Source organism: Syngnathoides biaculeatus, chromosome 14 (genome assembly GCF_019802595.1).
Source record: "Syngnathoides biaculeatus isolate LvHL_M chromosome 14, ASM1980259v1, whole genome shotgun sequence".
Taxonomy (NCBI): Eukaryota; Metazoa; Chordata; class Actinopteri; order Syngnathiformes; family Syngnathidae; genus Syngnathoides; species Syngnathoides biaculeatus.
Window position 1 is genome coordinate 15,200,962 of NC_084653.1, and position 15,212 is coordinate 15,216,173.

A 15,212-nucleotide genomic window follows, 5' to 3' on the forward strand; every position below is an offset into this window, starting at 1 on the left:
TTATAAGCCTCATCCAGTACATCTGTAAAGGAAATACCAATTGGTACATACATACGCCGCAGCTGTGTAAAAACCGCAAGTTCCCACACTGAAACATGAGATATTTACAAAGACGGTATACAAAGAGTTTAAAACTAGCATTGCCGCGCTAACGCTAGCGCCCCAGCACTAACACTAATCCTAACGCTACTGCGCTAATGCTGCCGTGCTAAAGCTAACGCTCGCGCAGCGCTAACAGGGCTGGAGCGGTAAAAGTCACTTCCTCGGCACATATATTCCACCGTCTCACTCTTACCTTTTCGCTTGAGCGCCCCCTTGCACAAATTAGCCGCATCACCGCATACACCGCAGGGTTGAAAGCGTGTGAAAAAAGTCGCAGTTTATATGCCGGAAATTACGGTACACTTTTTTTGCCACGTTTGTTTTTTTTAATGCTTCTCTCTAAATAAAAATCACATGAGTTTCAGGAATCAAGAATGTGAGTTTAACTCTCTGGTTTCATATTGGTTAAGTTACGCCTCCAACAAGTACAAATATATTCCTCACAGGCAAAATCACAAATGTGAAGGTGAGTGTTCAGTTTCTTTTGTCTCACAGTTTGCGAGCTGCAGTCTGGTCTGCTCTTTCTGTTGGCTCTGAGGGGTTCTTGTCTTGGTTTTGATATAGGTCAGCCTCTTTGGTTCAATGCCACCTAAGTAAAAAAAATAAAAATACACAGACACACAGAGGAAATGTGCTCTGTTTATAAAGCAATCACAGAAATTTTGCGAGACACTACCGAAATGCAAAACACAAATTGACAACATATAGGTAAACACCACCGTCGCAGTTCATGCGCCATGAGAGGACCATTTTATTTGGAAAACCACTTACATTCCTGTAAAAGGTCACCTGAAAAATGTATCTAAATGATATTTTATGTAGGATTTTCAAAATTGAAAATGGTTGTCCCATTTTCCTCAGAATACTCAAAGGATCAAGAATTATAACTCAATTTGCAACCTCCCTTTCAAGCTAGTTTTTAGGGATCGCTTCTGTCTCATGTGCAAAGGTTAAATAAGCCACCGCTTACCATGTGACCCCTCTACTGCAGGGCCCACGGCGAGTACGGGCTTTCATCACCATGACAACCGGTGACAGGACAAGGAGTTTGTGATGAGGAGAGTCGAGAGTGTGAAAAATAAGCAAGTGCTCATAAAGACTATAAAAGCAACGAGGGTATTAAGAGGCGCTCAGTATCCTTTTCCACAAACCACTTTAGGTGTATTGTGGCCTCCTTTTTACCTCAATTTCTATTCTATTCATAAGTGACAGACCTTTTTAGCAATTGACCCCTCCGTAGAAATTGCGTCATCCGCGTCGCTGACCAATCAGAGGCCAGAGATCTGCATAAACCACGCCCCCTTTTTGGACCCGCAGATCCCTCAGACAACGTTGCATGGTCCAGTATAGCTTTTGTTAGCGCTTTATCGCGTATTTGGGTTCTTTAACAATAGATATGGTTAAGAGGTGTAGTCACGGACTTTATAATAGTGACGACCGGTATCCTGAAAGGCTAGTTGGTGGAGTTCAATTCGTACCCTTTCCAAAACCGAAGACCCAGTACGAAAAATGTCTTCGATGGATCAAACTTTGTGGAAGACCGCATCATCAACTGAATCCATCTAAAATCAACCGGAACAGAAGACCGAGTACGAAAAGTGTCTTCGATGGATCAAACTTTGTGGAAGACCGCATGATTAACTGAATCCATCAACCGGAACAGATATGTTTGCACGAAGGTAAGCCCTATATTTGATTTTCAATACATGTCTCATATACATGAATTAGCAGTTCTTCGCTTGCATAACATAGCTAAGTGTGAATGATTGACACACTTGATCTGTGTTGAGCGATATTTTGCGATGATCTGACTGCACAAACGTGTCGCTTTGTTGCCGGCTACAGTAAACCGGACTGTGTTTCCACGAAGGTATGCCCTATATTTGATTTTCAATACATGTCTCATATAAATGAATTAGCAGTTCTTCGCTTGCATAACATAGCTACGTGTGAATGAGTGACACACTTGATCTGTGTTGAGCGATATTTTGCGATGATCTGACTGCAAAAACGTGTCGCTTTGTTGGCGGTGAGCTAAGCTAAACCGGACTAGCAGTCCTAAAAGCCTTCGACGTGCACCGAGACTGAAGGAAGGATGTTTGAGGACACAAAAGTAGTGATTGTCGTACTCGGTTGGGAATTACGTAGGTTCGGCACTAATTCAAGAATAATTATTGAGGGGAGCGCGGGACGTGACACAAAGAAAACGAGAGAAACAACTCGTAAATCAAGCCTCGCCTTCTTTTCCTTCATACGGCGGTTCACAAACGGCTATACAGATACACATACAGATTCTGCACACAAGTGTGATAGGTAACACGAAAATAGGAAACTGTCAATGACAAATTCGTCTTTGGGTTATAATATATTATATTATGTGGCTTCTCGGTCTTCCTCTGACTCCGGAAAGATCTCACGCTAATATCAATGGTTTCTCCGTCGATAAGCATGTAAATACCATTGAAATACCCCTCGCTGAAATACTTGAAGCCCTGCTGTCTGCTTTTCAACGATATTACACTGTTAGCTAAGAATGCGAGTGAGAAATCAGCCGGTAAATCGGACAGTTTCGCTCTATTCTTTTCTTGCTGCGCCGATATTTTTGCTAATTGTTTGTCTGACGTTAGCGCACGTGGCGTGACGTCACTTCAGGAGGCGTGGTTAAGTGCCCTGTATGGAGGGGTCAATTAGTTGAAGCTTTATCAATGATTGTGTCTATCCCTAGTCTTGATTTGATAATCTGCTCAAACTATGGCTGTCACTCGAAAATGGCAGCTCTTCACCCATGATAGCTGCTAAATCAAAAATCTGCTGTGGGGCAACGCAGTTTCAAAAATGGTCAGGTCACCGATGATTAAATTGGTAATTTATTTTTGCATTTGATGATGGGCAATTAATTCAGAGACCTTTTTATCTATATGCCATTAAAAATTTAATTTTCAATAGTATGTCCCCATCAAAATCAATTTGATTGGACATGTTTTTATGCAATATACAATTTCCAATTGGCCAAGAAGCAGTTTGACGGGAATTCATGTTTTTGTTTTAAAAAAAAACCTCAATATACTTTCCGGACTCATTCAGTGCATGGGTTTCCATTTGACATTTTTCTTGTTTTGTTTTTACCTGACCTAAATTCACTCAAGTCGCTTCCGGTTGTTAAGTTGCTTGCCTGTTCTACTGAATGATGTAACGGTATTTGCCTGCTGGGCAAAACAGCAGCCTGCTCCCCATTATCTTGCCTTCTCAGTCGACAGGTTCAACTTACAAACCTTGCCACGTTCATAATTGTTCTCACAACCACTCTTTTGCTATGTCTAGTTCTGAAAATTACTGTTCAGAATTTTGCCTGATTGTGATGTCACAAGTCAGCACATTTACATAATTCCACTCTCACACTGAACTTTTACACCCATGACTTGGTGGCCAGGCTGGGTGACGAGTGGTCATTTATCAGATACTACACAGCTTGAAAAAACAATATGTAAACGGTAAGCAAAGTTGCACTGAGATTCACCACACTAAGTGTGAATAGGTAATTTGGGGATGAAGTTCTGCTTACCGTACTGAAAATACAATGCATGTATTTACTGTCTTAATGGAGGCTTGCTTCATTTTCTCCAAACTCAAGGGCTAATAGGTACTAGCAAGAACCCCCAGTGGTTGAGGTAATGAAAGTTGTACTTGGCATTGGCCCTGCAGTAGAAGGCTTGCGTAAGACTCGTTTGCACGAAACAAGATCGCCCCCTCAAAACTGGACATCATTCTTGATTCAAGCGGTGATCCTGTGTTATATTGTCACATATAAGTCACTCCTACCTCTGAAAATTGGAAACCAGCATATCACTAGAATTGGCCAAAATCAGACAAAACAACATTATTATGTTTTTGAGAGTCTTAGCTGTCTTGAACTATCCTACTTCCTGCTTCCGAGCTCCGGTTGCTTTACTTGACTTTACCTTGGGGGGGTCTCTGGGTTCTGTTGTGGGAATCACACACACGGGCAGAGGTCACAATGGGTTCAGGTTGGGGTCGGACGGGCTGGAGGAAGGCCACGGTAGGGAAAGGCACTGACTGGATGTGGGTCGCGTCGGACAGAGAATTGGGTACCCCGGTGCGCTCGTCCCTGAAACCGGAAGGAATCCTCCAACGGGGTAACGGGGACACCTCCTCGCAGGAGGAGTCCGGGACAGAATTGAGAGAGGATTCGGGCTCGGGGGTTGATGAAGAGGACTTGGGGAGGAGGTGCAGGATGGAGGAGAAGAATGAGCAGGATTCAGGGAGGGGGATGGTCCCGATTCCACTGTCCAACGTTCGCATCTTGCAGCCAGACCCTGGGGCACAAGGAGAACAGTTGACAGGGACCGCAATGGGAGGAAGCACGAGGACGACAACACAACTGGGTAACCATGGTTGAAGTGGCAATGAAGACCATTTTGGAGTTTGCAGCTTTTTCCATCCTTTAACGCAGACAATCCGGCATTTACATTAGCAAGAATATTCCAACGGTTCTTACATTGGTTGCTGGTTTGGCATTTTTAACCTTAAAATTAGTTAGTTTCTCCCGCCAATTCATTTATGCAATGAGGGAATTCATCAGTTGATTTATTTTCAAAAGACACAAACATTACAAAAGTCAGACATTCTGAATAAACAATTAGCATTTTTTTAAATTAAAATGTTGATGAATTAATTATTTGTGATTGGCTATCTTAGTGAGGAAAGGCGGTATGGAAAATTACAGTAAAATGAAATAATTTACCTATATATTTCTTAAAAATAACTAGTTACTTTGTATTGCAAACAATAACATGTAAATGGGAAAAAAACAATAAATTAAAGAGTAAAATAAAAATAGTTGAAACAAAACTGGACTTTAAAAAATAAATAATTGTTAAAAAAGCAATTAGTATTGTAAATAACAATAAAAAAAATATATTTTCCATATAGATGTACAGGAGCAAATCTTGACGAAGCGGGGCAGACGTTGCCAAGAAAGGGTGTGGGATTTCTAAGAATGTCTGGGAAATGAGATGTTTCCTGGGTGCTTTGTCTTTTATAAAAATGTTTCTGGTTTTGTTAACATGTTTTCTGAAATGTAAAAATGCTTCAGCTTTAAAAAAAAAAAAAAAATTCGGAAATGTAAATGTTTTGGGGCTTTTGTTCATTTGTTCTCTGAAATGTAAAAGCGTTTTACAATTCATCACATTGTTTTGCGGTTTCAGGGCACTGTATATTCCTGTACTAAACATTTACTAAAACTCCTCTGAGCTGTAGAGTCGTGTTCACTCTTTGACTTGGCAACAACATGACCTCTACATACAGTATACGTATGTCAACAAGTTACAATTACAACCAACAAATACCGGAAAAATAGCCAATTCCAGTAAGTCCACTTGAACCACTGTGTTATGTCACATATTGTATGACATTCAACAACCAGCATGCATCCACCACAGTGACAATGAAATACATCATGGGATGGAATTAGACTACACACCACATGTGTATTTTATTTGCAATATATTTGAATAACTGCATAGTGTCAGGTTATCATGTGTTTTCATTAGATGTAGTAGCAGTATGGTTAAAAAACAATCTTATTATTCAAGTTTTTATATTGTAAAAAGAATTAATAATATGTATGCTTGGTGTGATCATGTGGTGTGTGTGCACCGAATGTTCCTCAGCTCCACCATGTAAAAAAAATTCCCCATCCCTGTGCCAAACAGTAAAAGCTTACTTGAAATGGAAGAGTATGCATTAAAGCACTTGCCGATGCTTGAAGAGACAAATAAGTCTCTTGTGCACTTTGAGGAGTCAAATGTGTCACAACACTACACTAAAAAAACAACCCATACACCAAAAATGTGCATATCTACAATCACTGGAGATCTAATTAAGATAATTAGATCCGAAATGGGCTCAACCTCTCCACATATGACAAGAGCAAAGCTGGCGGCGGGGCGATGCAGCATGAAAACATGCTGGGGTTACACTCAATGGAGTTACACTTAGGTGACTTTTACCTTCACAATGCAGACTGTCCATATTGGTCCATAGTGGCTCCTGTCACGATTACGATACAACTTCAAAGTTCACATAGTCTGGGGTATGAGTTATTAACTGTTGACACACAGGGTCCCCATATTGCAATCTAACTAAATTAAAATACCGGGGGTGAAATTGGAGTCGCACTTGTGGCAAAATCTATTATTCATTTGGATGGAGTGGAACTGCTGATAAGGTGACAATCTCTAACCGCTAATACCCACCACCAAAACTATTATAAATTACAGATGAAATTTTCATTGGGTGGAATTGAACGTGAAGGGAATCCTGCAGACAGTATCAACAATAAAGACAAGTTTCTTCGTGAAAGACTCTTTATGCTATACTCATTATGAAATCATGTTCATTGGTGCGCCATGGAAATTAGCATCACTGGTGTGCAAAACATCTTACCTTCGGTCAAAGGAAGTCTCAAAGTACTAATCACTGAAGACTTCATCAAGGGAATTCAGATATTTGTTTCTAAATACATTCTACATTTGAAGATATTTGCGTAAAATCTGCAAAACTTGAGAACTATGTCGTACTCAACTCTGGACATATAGCAAACAGTTTTTCACCAGAAACATTTTTGGGTATGAGTAAAATAGTGCCTAAGGACACACTTCGGAGTCTGGCGTTAGTCGCCACTCCCCCACTTAGAACTTGAGCATCAGTGGTTATCCGGGAAATTGCAATGTGCAGTTGGATAGCTGGGTAACGACTAGACTGTAGAACGAAAATACATATTCTCTCCGGATAGTCTACTGGCGTGGCCATTTGGAGTGCCTCTTTGTCTGCCGTGAGTGCACATGTCATGGAGAAAAACTCGAAAGGACTTGGATGTGACAACCAGTAGGCCACTTTAAAGCACCTTGTTGTCACGACGTGGAAGAGCACCACGATGACCCGGTGGTATGTCCTGTATCCTAGACTCCGGAAGCTCTAAGTAGATATATTTTCGTGGCTAAAACGTAGTTAAGCGTAGGGATCAGAAAGATGCTAGTCAAAGTAACATCCGGTTTTCAAGGTATAGTATTATTACTTGATTGACATTTGAGGTCATGTGGTTTTATTGCCCACAGTATTGACAATTCCTTCATTTTTCAGTATTATATAGCACCATTTTTATATATTATTTTATATATATTTATCTTTCATTAAAATTTGGCAGTGTTATTAAAAGCACCTCTCTGTGGTGTGTCAACTTTACTAATCACATTTATTTTCACTTTACAAGAAATCTAAAGGCAACATTCTTTCATTATAAAGTAGGTTACACTTGTCCAAATCTAAAGTACCAACTTGGAACAATACATAAATTAGCCCAGAGAAAGTTAGTTTAGTTAGTACTTAGTTATGTACAGTATTTTATCAATTACACTTACATTTTATATGTGGTCTTTAGATCTCTCTGCAAACAGTGAAATTGTAAAAACAAAACCTTATTAGTGCTTAATTTTTACATTTTTTTATTTTGAGTATGCTTCACTATTGCTTTTGACAGTCAGTTCGACATATGATGGAAAAAAATGAAGCTTACCAATAACTGCATCCTGAAGTGCGGTCTTTATGAGAGCTCCGTTTTCACCATCAGTTCTCTGGTTTGTCATATCATTGGTGCACAGTAGAAATCATTATTATTGATACACAGAAAAAAATGACAATTTTGGTGCACACTTGAGATGAACATCATAGATGCACAGTTGTAATCAAAATAATCTATGAATAAAATAGAGAGACTCAAAGGTGTATAATGGATAATTTGTATGCAATGAAAATTTGCATCATTGGTGCACAGTGGAAATTGGTATCATTGGTGGTCAATGGAAATTAGCATTACTGGAGCAATGCAAAAAGTGCACTGGTGAGCACCGAATAGCGTCATCATTGATGCAGAATTAAAAACTGTTCTCATTGGTGCGCAACAACACTAAAGTTGCAAACTATTTTAATTAGTGGGCAATATAAAATGAATGTAATTGCAGTGAAATATAAAGTATCATCATAAAGTATCATTGGTGGACAATAGAAGTCAGCATAATTGATAAACGATAAAAATCAACACCAATGGTCTGCAAAAGAAATTGAGGTCATTGATATGCGTTCATCTGAGATGACATGCTGTAGCGACCCCCTAATGGGATAAGCCGAAATGAAAAGAAGAAGGTGAGCAATAGAGAGAGCATTGTTCAGTTGTGTTTTGGTGACAACTGGTTGACATGAAGATGGTGTCGTATGTGGAAGAATACAGAACATCAAGGTAGTGTTGGTGGTTCCTTCACCTGTGGGTCTCCAGTGATGTCGTTATGTCCTTGTGTTTGAATCGATATCCCTGGGCAAGGCATTGAGATGCATGCTCGCACTGCATCATGTGACTCTCTTCTTCCCACAGAGCTGAAACAAAAAGGACATTCATAATTAAATTACAGCAGTTAGTATTGGTTATTAGATTATCCTGACAGTCATGCTGCATGGTTCAAGGGATGTACATTAAGATATTGATTTCTCAAGTGGAGCAATTGGTATTTGCGTGAAGGTAGCATAAAGAAGAGAAAAAAGGAAAATGGAATCTGTCTTACCAGTCTTTTCCATCATTTTTTCTGCGGTCTCTCTTCTTATCCGTCTTTGTCTGCTTTCCTCCGAGCAGTGATGTAATCTTTTGATCCTTCTTCTCTTCTTTTGTCTTTGCCGGGTCCGTCTTCTTGCCACTGGGGATAGGAAGCTTACCCTTGCGGAACCCAAACCAGTTGGCCAAGGCGGATCCGGATTTCTGCTTGACTTCACTACTCCTTTCCTGCTCCTGAGACTTGTGCAAGTTCTCCTCGATACCAAGCATTACCTTCTCCTCGATGGTAGTTATGGTACTCTGCCTCTCTGTTTCTTCACAGACAGGTTCTCCAAAGGCGCTGGAAAACTGTTGCTCGATCTGAAGGCGTCTGGCTTGTTCTCGTTGGAGTTTCAGACTCTGGAGTCTTTCACTGGATGAGCCCAGACATGGAGGAACAGCCAGACCTTCTTCGATGAGGAAGTTGTTCAGGAGAGATCGGTTCATCGGGCAGTGATAGCTACTGGAGCAGCTCATGCTTCCTGGTAGAATGTCACCCAGGGAGTTTAAAGAGCTCCCTGAGTGTGTTTTTATCTGGGTGCGCACCTTCCCAGAGCGGTTGAAGCTGGGTCGGTCCATGTAGCGAGCTCCGAAGCTCTGGCTTCGAGCTTTGGCACCATTCATGCCCATGACTGGCTTCAGAGGGGGTCTAGTGGACACGGAGACAGAACGCTTGAATAGCCAGCCTTCCTCGTCGAAACCCCAGTCCAGCATTCCACCACTATCAGATGTGACGGCAGCATTGCAGGGTTCGGAATCAAGAGAGTTACAACGGGTTTCAATCTTCCGGCGGGCTTTGCCCCATTCATGCATCATGTGAGGGTCGCAAATGTATGTCTGGTAGGTTTGGATGCTTTTCATGGATGGGTTTGCATCATCTTTGTTCTGCCGACTGAACATGAGGAATGTACCGCTTTCTGGTCCTGAGATTGCCTCGTGGGATCTGGCGTTGGCAGGAAGACACTTTTTTACAGCTCTGGACCCGGAACTCTGACAGTTGTGATAGTAGACATTGGAATATGTCTGAGGCTGGACTTCAGAAAGTTTTGGTTCACTAATGCTCTGCTGAGATCTTTGTAAGACATTTGGGTTTGGTAACAAAGAGGGTGTGACCATTCCACTCTGGTACGCGACTGTTTTCTCAACAGATGATTCTGAGCCCTGCATTTCATTATTGGGGACAGACGGTATGTTGGACAAATGGGCAGTGAAGACAACTTTGGTTGCTTGATTTTCTGGTGTAACATTGGTTTGGTGACCGTATGTAGTCTTTCCCACAGTGGCGCTCTGAGGACGTCCCATACGTCTGGAGTCCGACGCTGTTCTAAGGAGGAGCGAAGTTGTTCGACTAGGCGGAAGTGGAGCTGAAGTAGGTATGATTTCTGAAGAGAACGTGTCTGAGAGCTGCTCCTGGTGTTGTACGTTATTGGTCTCCTCATTGTTGGAGAGAATTCTGGAGGATTGCGGCTGTGTTGGTGGAGTCTTTGAGCCTTCATCAACTGCAATAGTTTTGGTCGCTGAAGCACTTTTGACAGGCGACGCAAGAGGTGAGCGTTGTTGTATACGGTCCAAAGATTTACAAGTCGATCCAGAATCTTCATCTGTTTCTGCATCATGAGCCGAAATGTGTAGTTTACCGTGATTGGCCCTTTTGTTAGGACTGCCAGATTTGTGGCCACGAATGAGGTTTTGATGGAGAGGTGAGTGGATGTGTTTGTGTTGTTCCGGTCCAGGATCGGCGCTCTTGCTGCGCAGGATGAATGCCTTCCTGGCCGAGTCGCAAACCTGTGGTTTGGGCTTTAGGTTCTTTGAAATCCCACCGTCCCTGTGGTGAGAAACCTCTGCTGAAGAGCTGCGTTGCCTGGCTTCACTCACACAGCTCAAAGCTTTGGTGGCAGAATGTCTCACAGCTGGGTTTGCATCCCTTGCTTGGTATTCCAAGTCCATGCGGTCTAGCCGGGATTTACGGTCGCTACGGTGTTCCTGGTTGTTGTTGCTGTCGCTCAACATGTCTCTTGAGTTCTCGGTTTCTGCTTGTGAGGGTTGTTTTAGGCTTTCTTTTTCAAGCTTCACTGGTGGTTCCAACGGGAATGTGAAGTTATCAGAAACGGTCTTCCCCAAAGGTTCTTTTGTGCCATCATCTGTCTGAACTTCTATTGACGCGTTATCACTGGATCCCTGACTTTGTGACATATTTGAGTCATTGCTACTTTCATCAGAGTCTATAACGGCAATTCCTCCGTTGACATTTTTATTTGTCTTGTCTGTCAGGTTACTTTTGATGCCCAGAGAGTAGATACCCTCGTTGGATGTCATGCAGTCCTTGCAATGCGGAACGGCACCTGGAGAGGCCTTCTCTTTTGAGACGCTGTTCTGAAGACGCTTCAGACCTTTCAGGATGTGGCCTTCCTTCCAGCCAAAGTCATTCTGATGACCAGATACAGAGCCTATACTCATCCTTTTGTCCCTGCTTGTTACGCACTACACCACAAGGGATATCGACATCTATTAATCATTATGTTTATCTATGATCCTTTAGTGTTAGAGAACATGAGAACGGTGACTCACCTGTTTGGAGAGGCCTCGTCCCTCAGCCCATGTGTGTGAGCCGCTGGAGTATTCACTACCAGCACTGGATAAAGACAGATCACTACCACTTCCGCTACTACGTGGGCACGTTAGACTCAGGAGACTGGGCCACCTTCCCGCAGTTATACCTACTTTGCCATTCCTTTGGATTTCCTAGAAAGTAAAACATTTTTTTTCTTGAAAGCTAATTGCTGAGGCAGCTGTATGCAGCTCTAAGACACCCGCTAATGATTGTGGGTCATTTTTGGGAATTCCCCAGCAGGTGTTTTTCAGGCCATGAAATTTGCAGTAAGAGGTTGTTCAAAACAAAATGGCCAACTTCCTGTTCCTGTTCCAGCGTGCATCCTGAGCCTTTTTTGTGTGCCCTGTAAGGACAAACAAGATCCAAAAATACCATGCTTATTGGTGGAACTGGAGCCAGCAGCTGACTTTTTTTTCCCCCCAACTTTCTGACAAATTATGAGGAATGGAATTCTCCTAAAATTGGTGTGCTTCGAACCAAAAAGGGAGACTTCCCTTCCAAATTTGGGAATGGGTTCTAGGGACTTTTTTTGTGTGGCCTGTTTTTGCCTTGTGAGTTTCGTGCAGGGTTGTGGAGGGGTGGTTGATTTTAGGCATACACTTTCACAAAATGGTTGGGTTTTCAGGCATATTGAGCACCTTCGATGAGATGATTTATTAGTAGGAAATAATTTTGCTCCGAACCAAACTCACCTAGTAGCACTACCTACAAAGAAAAAATAATGAGCCACTCTCACTTGTTTCACCAGTTTTGAAATTGTGCGGATGTGTCTATCATAAGGGGACCCAGGAAAAAGCGACAAGAGGCCTTTACAAATTTGATAAGGGAGTCAGATATTTTGGCTAAGAGTAACAATGTTGGGCAAATTTTAGGCTTAGTACATTCCTTTGTTTGAAAGTTACAGGAAAAAATAAAATTGACTCGAACACTAGTATCACTGATCAACATAGCGATGTGCGGACAAGTAAATTATAACATGATCTTCCAAAAGGTCTGAAGGTCCCCAAATCTCTAAATACTCCAAAATTAACAGGAAGTCACAATTTTGTTTTTTGAAGCAGTAATTTTGGGCGAATTCTATGTCTCGTAGTAAGGAATTCACCATAAATTAGCCCCAATCAAAAACAGGTATTCATAACTTGTAATGAACCGCAAGTCAGGAAAGTTACAATAAGCAGTGTAATATGGTGTTGTGAGGGTGGAAACACGCTTGAGTTGGCCCAGCGTCAGTGTATTCCTCTGACAATCTCGTGTTTGTCCTTTGCGTTGCAGAACCTCTGTGGGACTAATAAAGGACGCTTATTTTTGTTTGTGACTTCACTGGAGACGAATGCTTTTAAAATTCAAGCCTCAGGTGTGAGATAATAAAATCACACACACATTTCTCGATAGCTGGGGATGTTGCAACAAACTAAGAAGTTTTTTTTTTCTTTAACTCAGCTCCCGGAGCCAGTTTCACTCAGCATCATGAAATCTTGTAGACATGCTTATCATGAATAGACCTAAGATAAAGTGTCAAGATATGCTTGACAAGACAGAAGAAGTCACCCATTTTAGTTTGAAGCTGCTATATTGGGATCATTTTGGTCATTTGAAGGCATCCTTCCAAGATATACTCCTTCTGGAGATTTTGGGTAATTGGCACTAAATTTGAACATCTAATACAAGAAAGATGGCCAACAATAAACTGCAGAAAAATACAAAAAATTTCATCAAGCATCAGCATATTTGCTTCCTTGCCATAAACCACAAAGCTCAAACAACTCAGCTGGTGATATGTTTTTTTTAATTCAGCCCACAAATCCTCTTTCTCTTATCAACATGAAATTTAGTGCACATCTATGATGAGTTGGTATAAAAATTTCCCACACCCCAAAACACACGGAAGTCAGCCATTTTATTTTGAGCATTCGTCATTTTACAATAACCTCCCACTGTTTGCAGGGAAGGACACAGACCTGCCACATCCCTGACACACAACCCAAAAAGTATGTACCGTGCTAAAATTGCTTATAAATGCCAAAAGGCAGTAGCAAAAATAACTTTTGTTGAAATGACAGCCTTCAGCTAAGTTCAACGTACTTCCTTGCCACCAAGATCTGCCAAAGTGGTATTTTTGTTACTTTGGCCTAACTGCAAAAATGGTGAATAGAGTGAATTTTTCAGCAAACAATGAAGGAAAGATAAATATCTGTTACCAAATTTTAAAAGACACATTGACAACACCAAATAGCAAAAAACTTGAGTTTTAGCGCTTCAGTCTGGGGAAAGTATGGCAAAAAAGCTGAATGACTCAGTAGCCCCCCGACACAAGTTTCAGAAAATTCACGCCCAATTTTGCCATTCGCAGGAGTCCCTCAAAGACAACGCTGTCCTAGAGATTTTGTGCGGTAGAGCAAGAAAAGAAGCCTTGTTTATAACAGCTTTGAGCATTGTTGTGGTAATGCATACAAATGGTCTAAAAAGGTCAAACCTCTATCAAGTCTAAAAGTATAACCTTTGCAGAAAAGGTTAAAGACGAAAGACAGCATTCATTGGCCTCCTCGCCTCAGATTGTGCTAGATTACCTGGATAGGCTTTGAAGAATATAGGTTTGGATCATGTGACTTAATTAACCATGTCTTGTCCAAATAATGACATAATTGGCCACATTTGTTTTTCCTGCATCCATATAGTTACAACATCACCAATTGACTACCATGCATGTGATATGCTGTTCATGTGCTAATACGTTTGATAGACACACTGTAGGCCTTAATTGTTTCAACTGGGACTAGTCAGAACAACACAGGTATCAAACTGTTTTCAGTTCTTGGGTCACAGTCACTTCAGTTAGATCTCAAGCGGCCTTAAAAATAAGACAATAAGTCAAATCTCCAAACATTGGAAACAATTGAAAAAAAAAACATAAACATTGTGTAGGTAAAAATATATGTTGGGCAGATTGAAATAAGACAGCCTTAAAACCCCAAAGATGCGCAGGTTAAAAACAAAGCTTAAAAACAAAAGTTGAAGAGTATAAAATTAGTCGGGTGTAAAATATAGAAACGCTTCTGCTCCTACCTGGGGTGCAGGACTTTGGGACATTCGAACTCGTTGTTGAAACAAGACGCTTAGTAGACGGTTCTGCTGCTCCAAGTCAAAGACGCGGGTGCGCAGCTTTACACATTCTTCTTTCAAGTCCTACCAAATCCACATAAATAGAGAACTGGGTGGATGTAGTATACTCGAAGTACACCAATATTAATGTTGAAAATATAAACGTACCTTTTGAGTGAGGAGAGCCTGGACCACCTGATTGGCTACCTGCATTGAGAAAAAAAGGGCAATTGAAGCATCACCCTCCAACAAAAACCCTTTTCAATTTAACGTTGCCCATCTGTCTAAGATGTTCTGAGTGGGGCTAATTTGGGAAAAAAAATTCCCAAGTAGCGGGTTATCAAGTCCAAGCTCTTGGGCGAGCTCTTGAAATCATACATAGCATATATACATTGGTCAAGACCAGTGTTCCTGCACTAATCTCTGGGATTTTTTCCAGGTAACCTGTTATGATACTTCAGACATCTATCCAATTTCATGTCAATTAGTGAAAGAGGTGACAGGGACTGCCCATCGGGTGCTACTTTGTGGTGCTATTTTTGGAACCATTAGGATTGGCATAGGCATGTACATGTTTGCCAAAGTTGAGGTTTTCGGGCATGTTCAGGGACCCGAAAAAGTGAATCGGTTCAATCGTAAACAATTCCCACAGGGTTCTGTCAAAGATTTTGATGCATTTGAACATGTTGAACCACGTACCATCCAGCATAATACATCACTAATAAAAAAGTGATTTACAGA

The 15,212-nt window shown here is 41.3% G+C and overlaps 1 protein-coding gene across 2 annotated transcripts in view; it reads right to left on the reverse strand.

Moving 5' to 3' along the window:
* LOC133512065 (nck-associated protein 5-like) overlaps nucleotides 1-15,212 on the reverse strand; it is a 45,175-nt gene that overhangs the window by 6,276 nt on the left and 23,687 nt on the right. Inside the window, exons 7-14 of one of the 2 annotated variants that reach the window (XM_061841321.1) lie at nucleotides 14,640-14,678; nucleotides 14,436-14,555; nucleotides 11,330-11,503; nucleotides 8,736-11,242; nucleotides 8,439-8,550; nucleotides 7,697-7,754; nucleotides 4,062-4,436; nucleotides 596-691 (exon numbers count right to left, since the gene is read on the reverse strand). In XM_061841321.1, the coding sequence (XP_061697305.1) occupies nucleotides 596-691; nucleotides 4,062-4,436; nucleotides 7,697-7,754; nucleotides 8,439-8,550; nucleotides 8,736-11,242; nucleotides 11,330-11,503; nucleotides 14,436-14,555; nucleotides 14,640-14,678 (3,481 nt within the window). Of the gene's footprint in view, nucleotides 1-595; nucleotides 692-4,061; nucleotides 4,437-7,541; nucleotides 7,568-7,696; nucleotides 7,755-8,438; nucleotides 8,551-8,735; nucleotides 11,243-11,329; nucleotides 11,504-14,435; nucleotides 14,556-14,639; nucleotides 14,679-15,212 lie in introns of those variants that run through there. The other variant, XM_061841322.1, reaches the window with a different exon arrangement.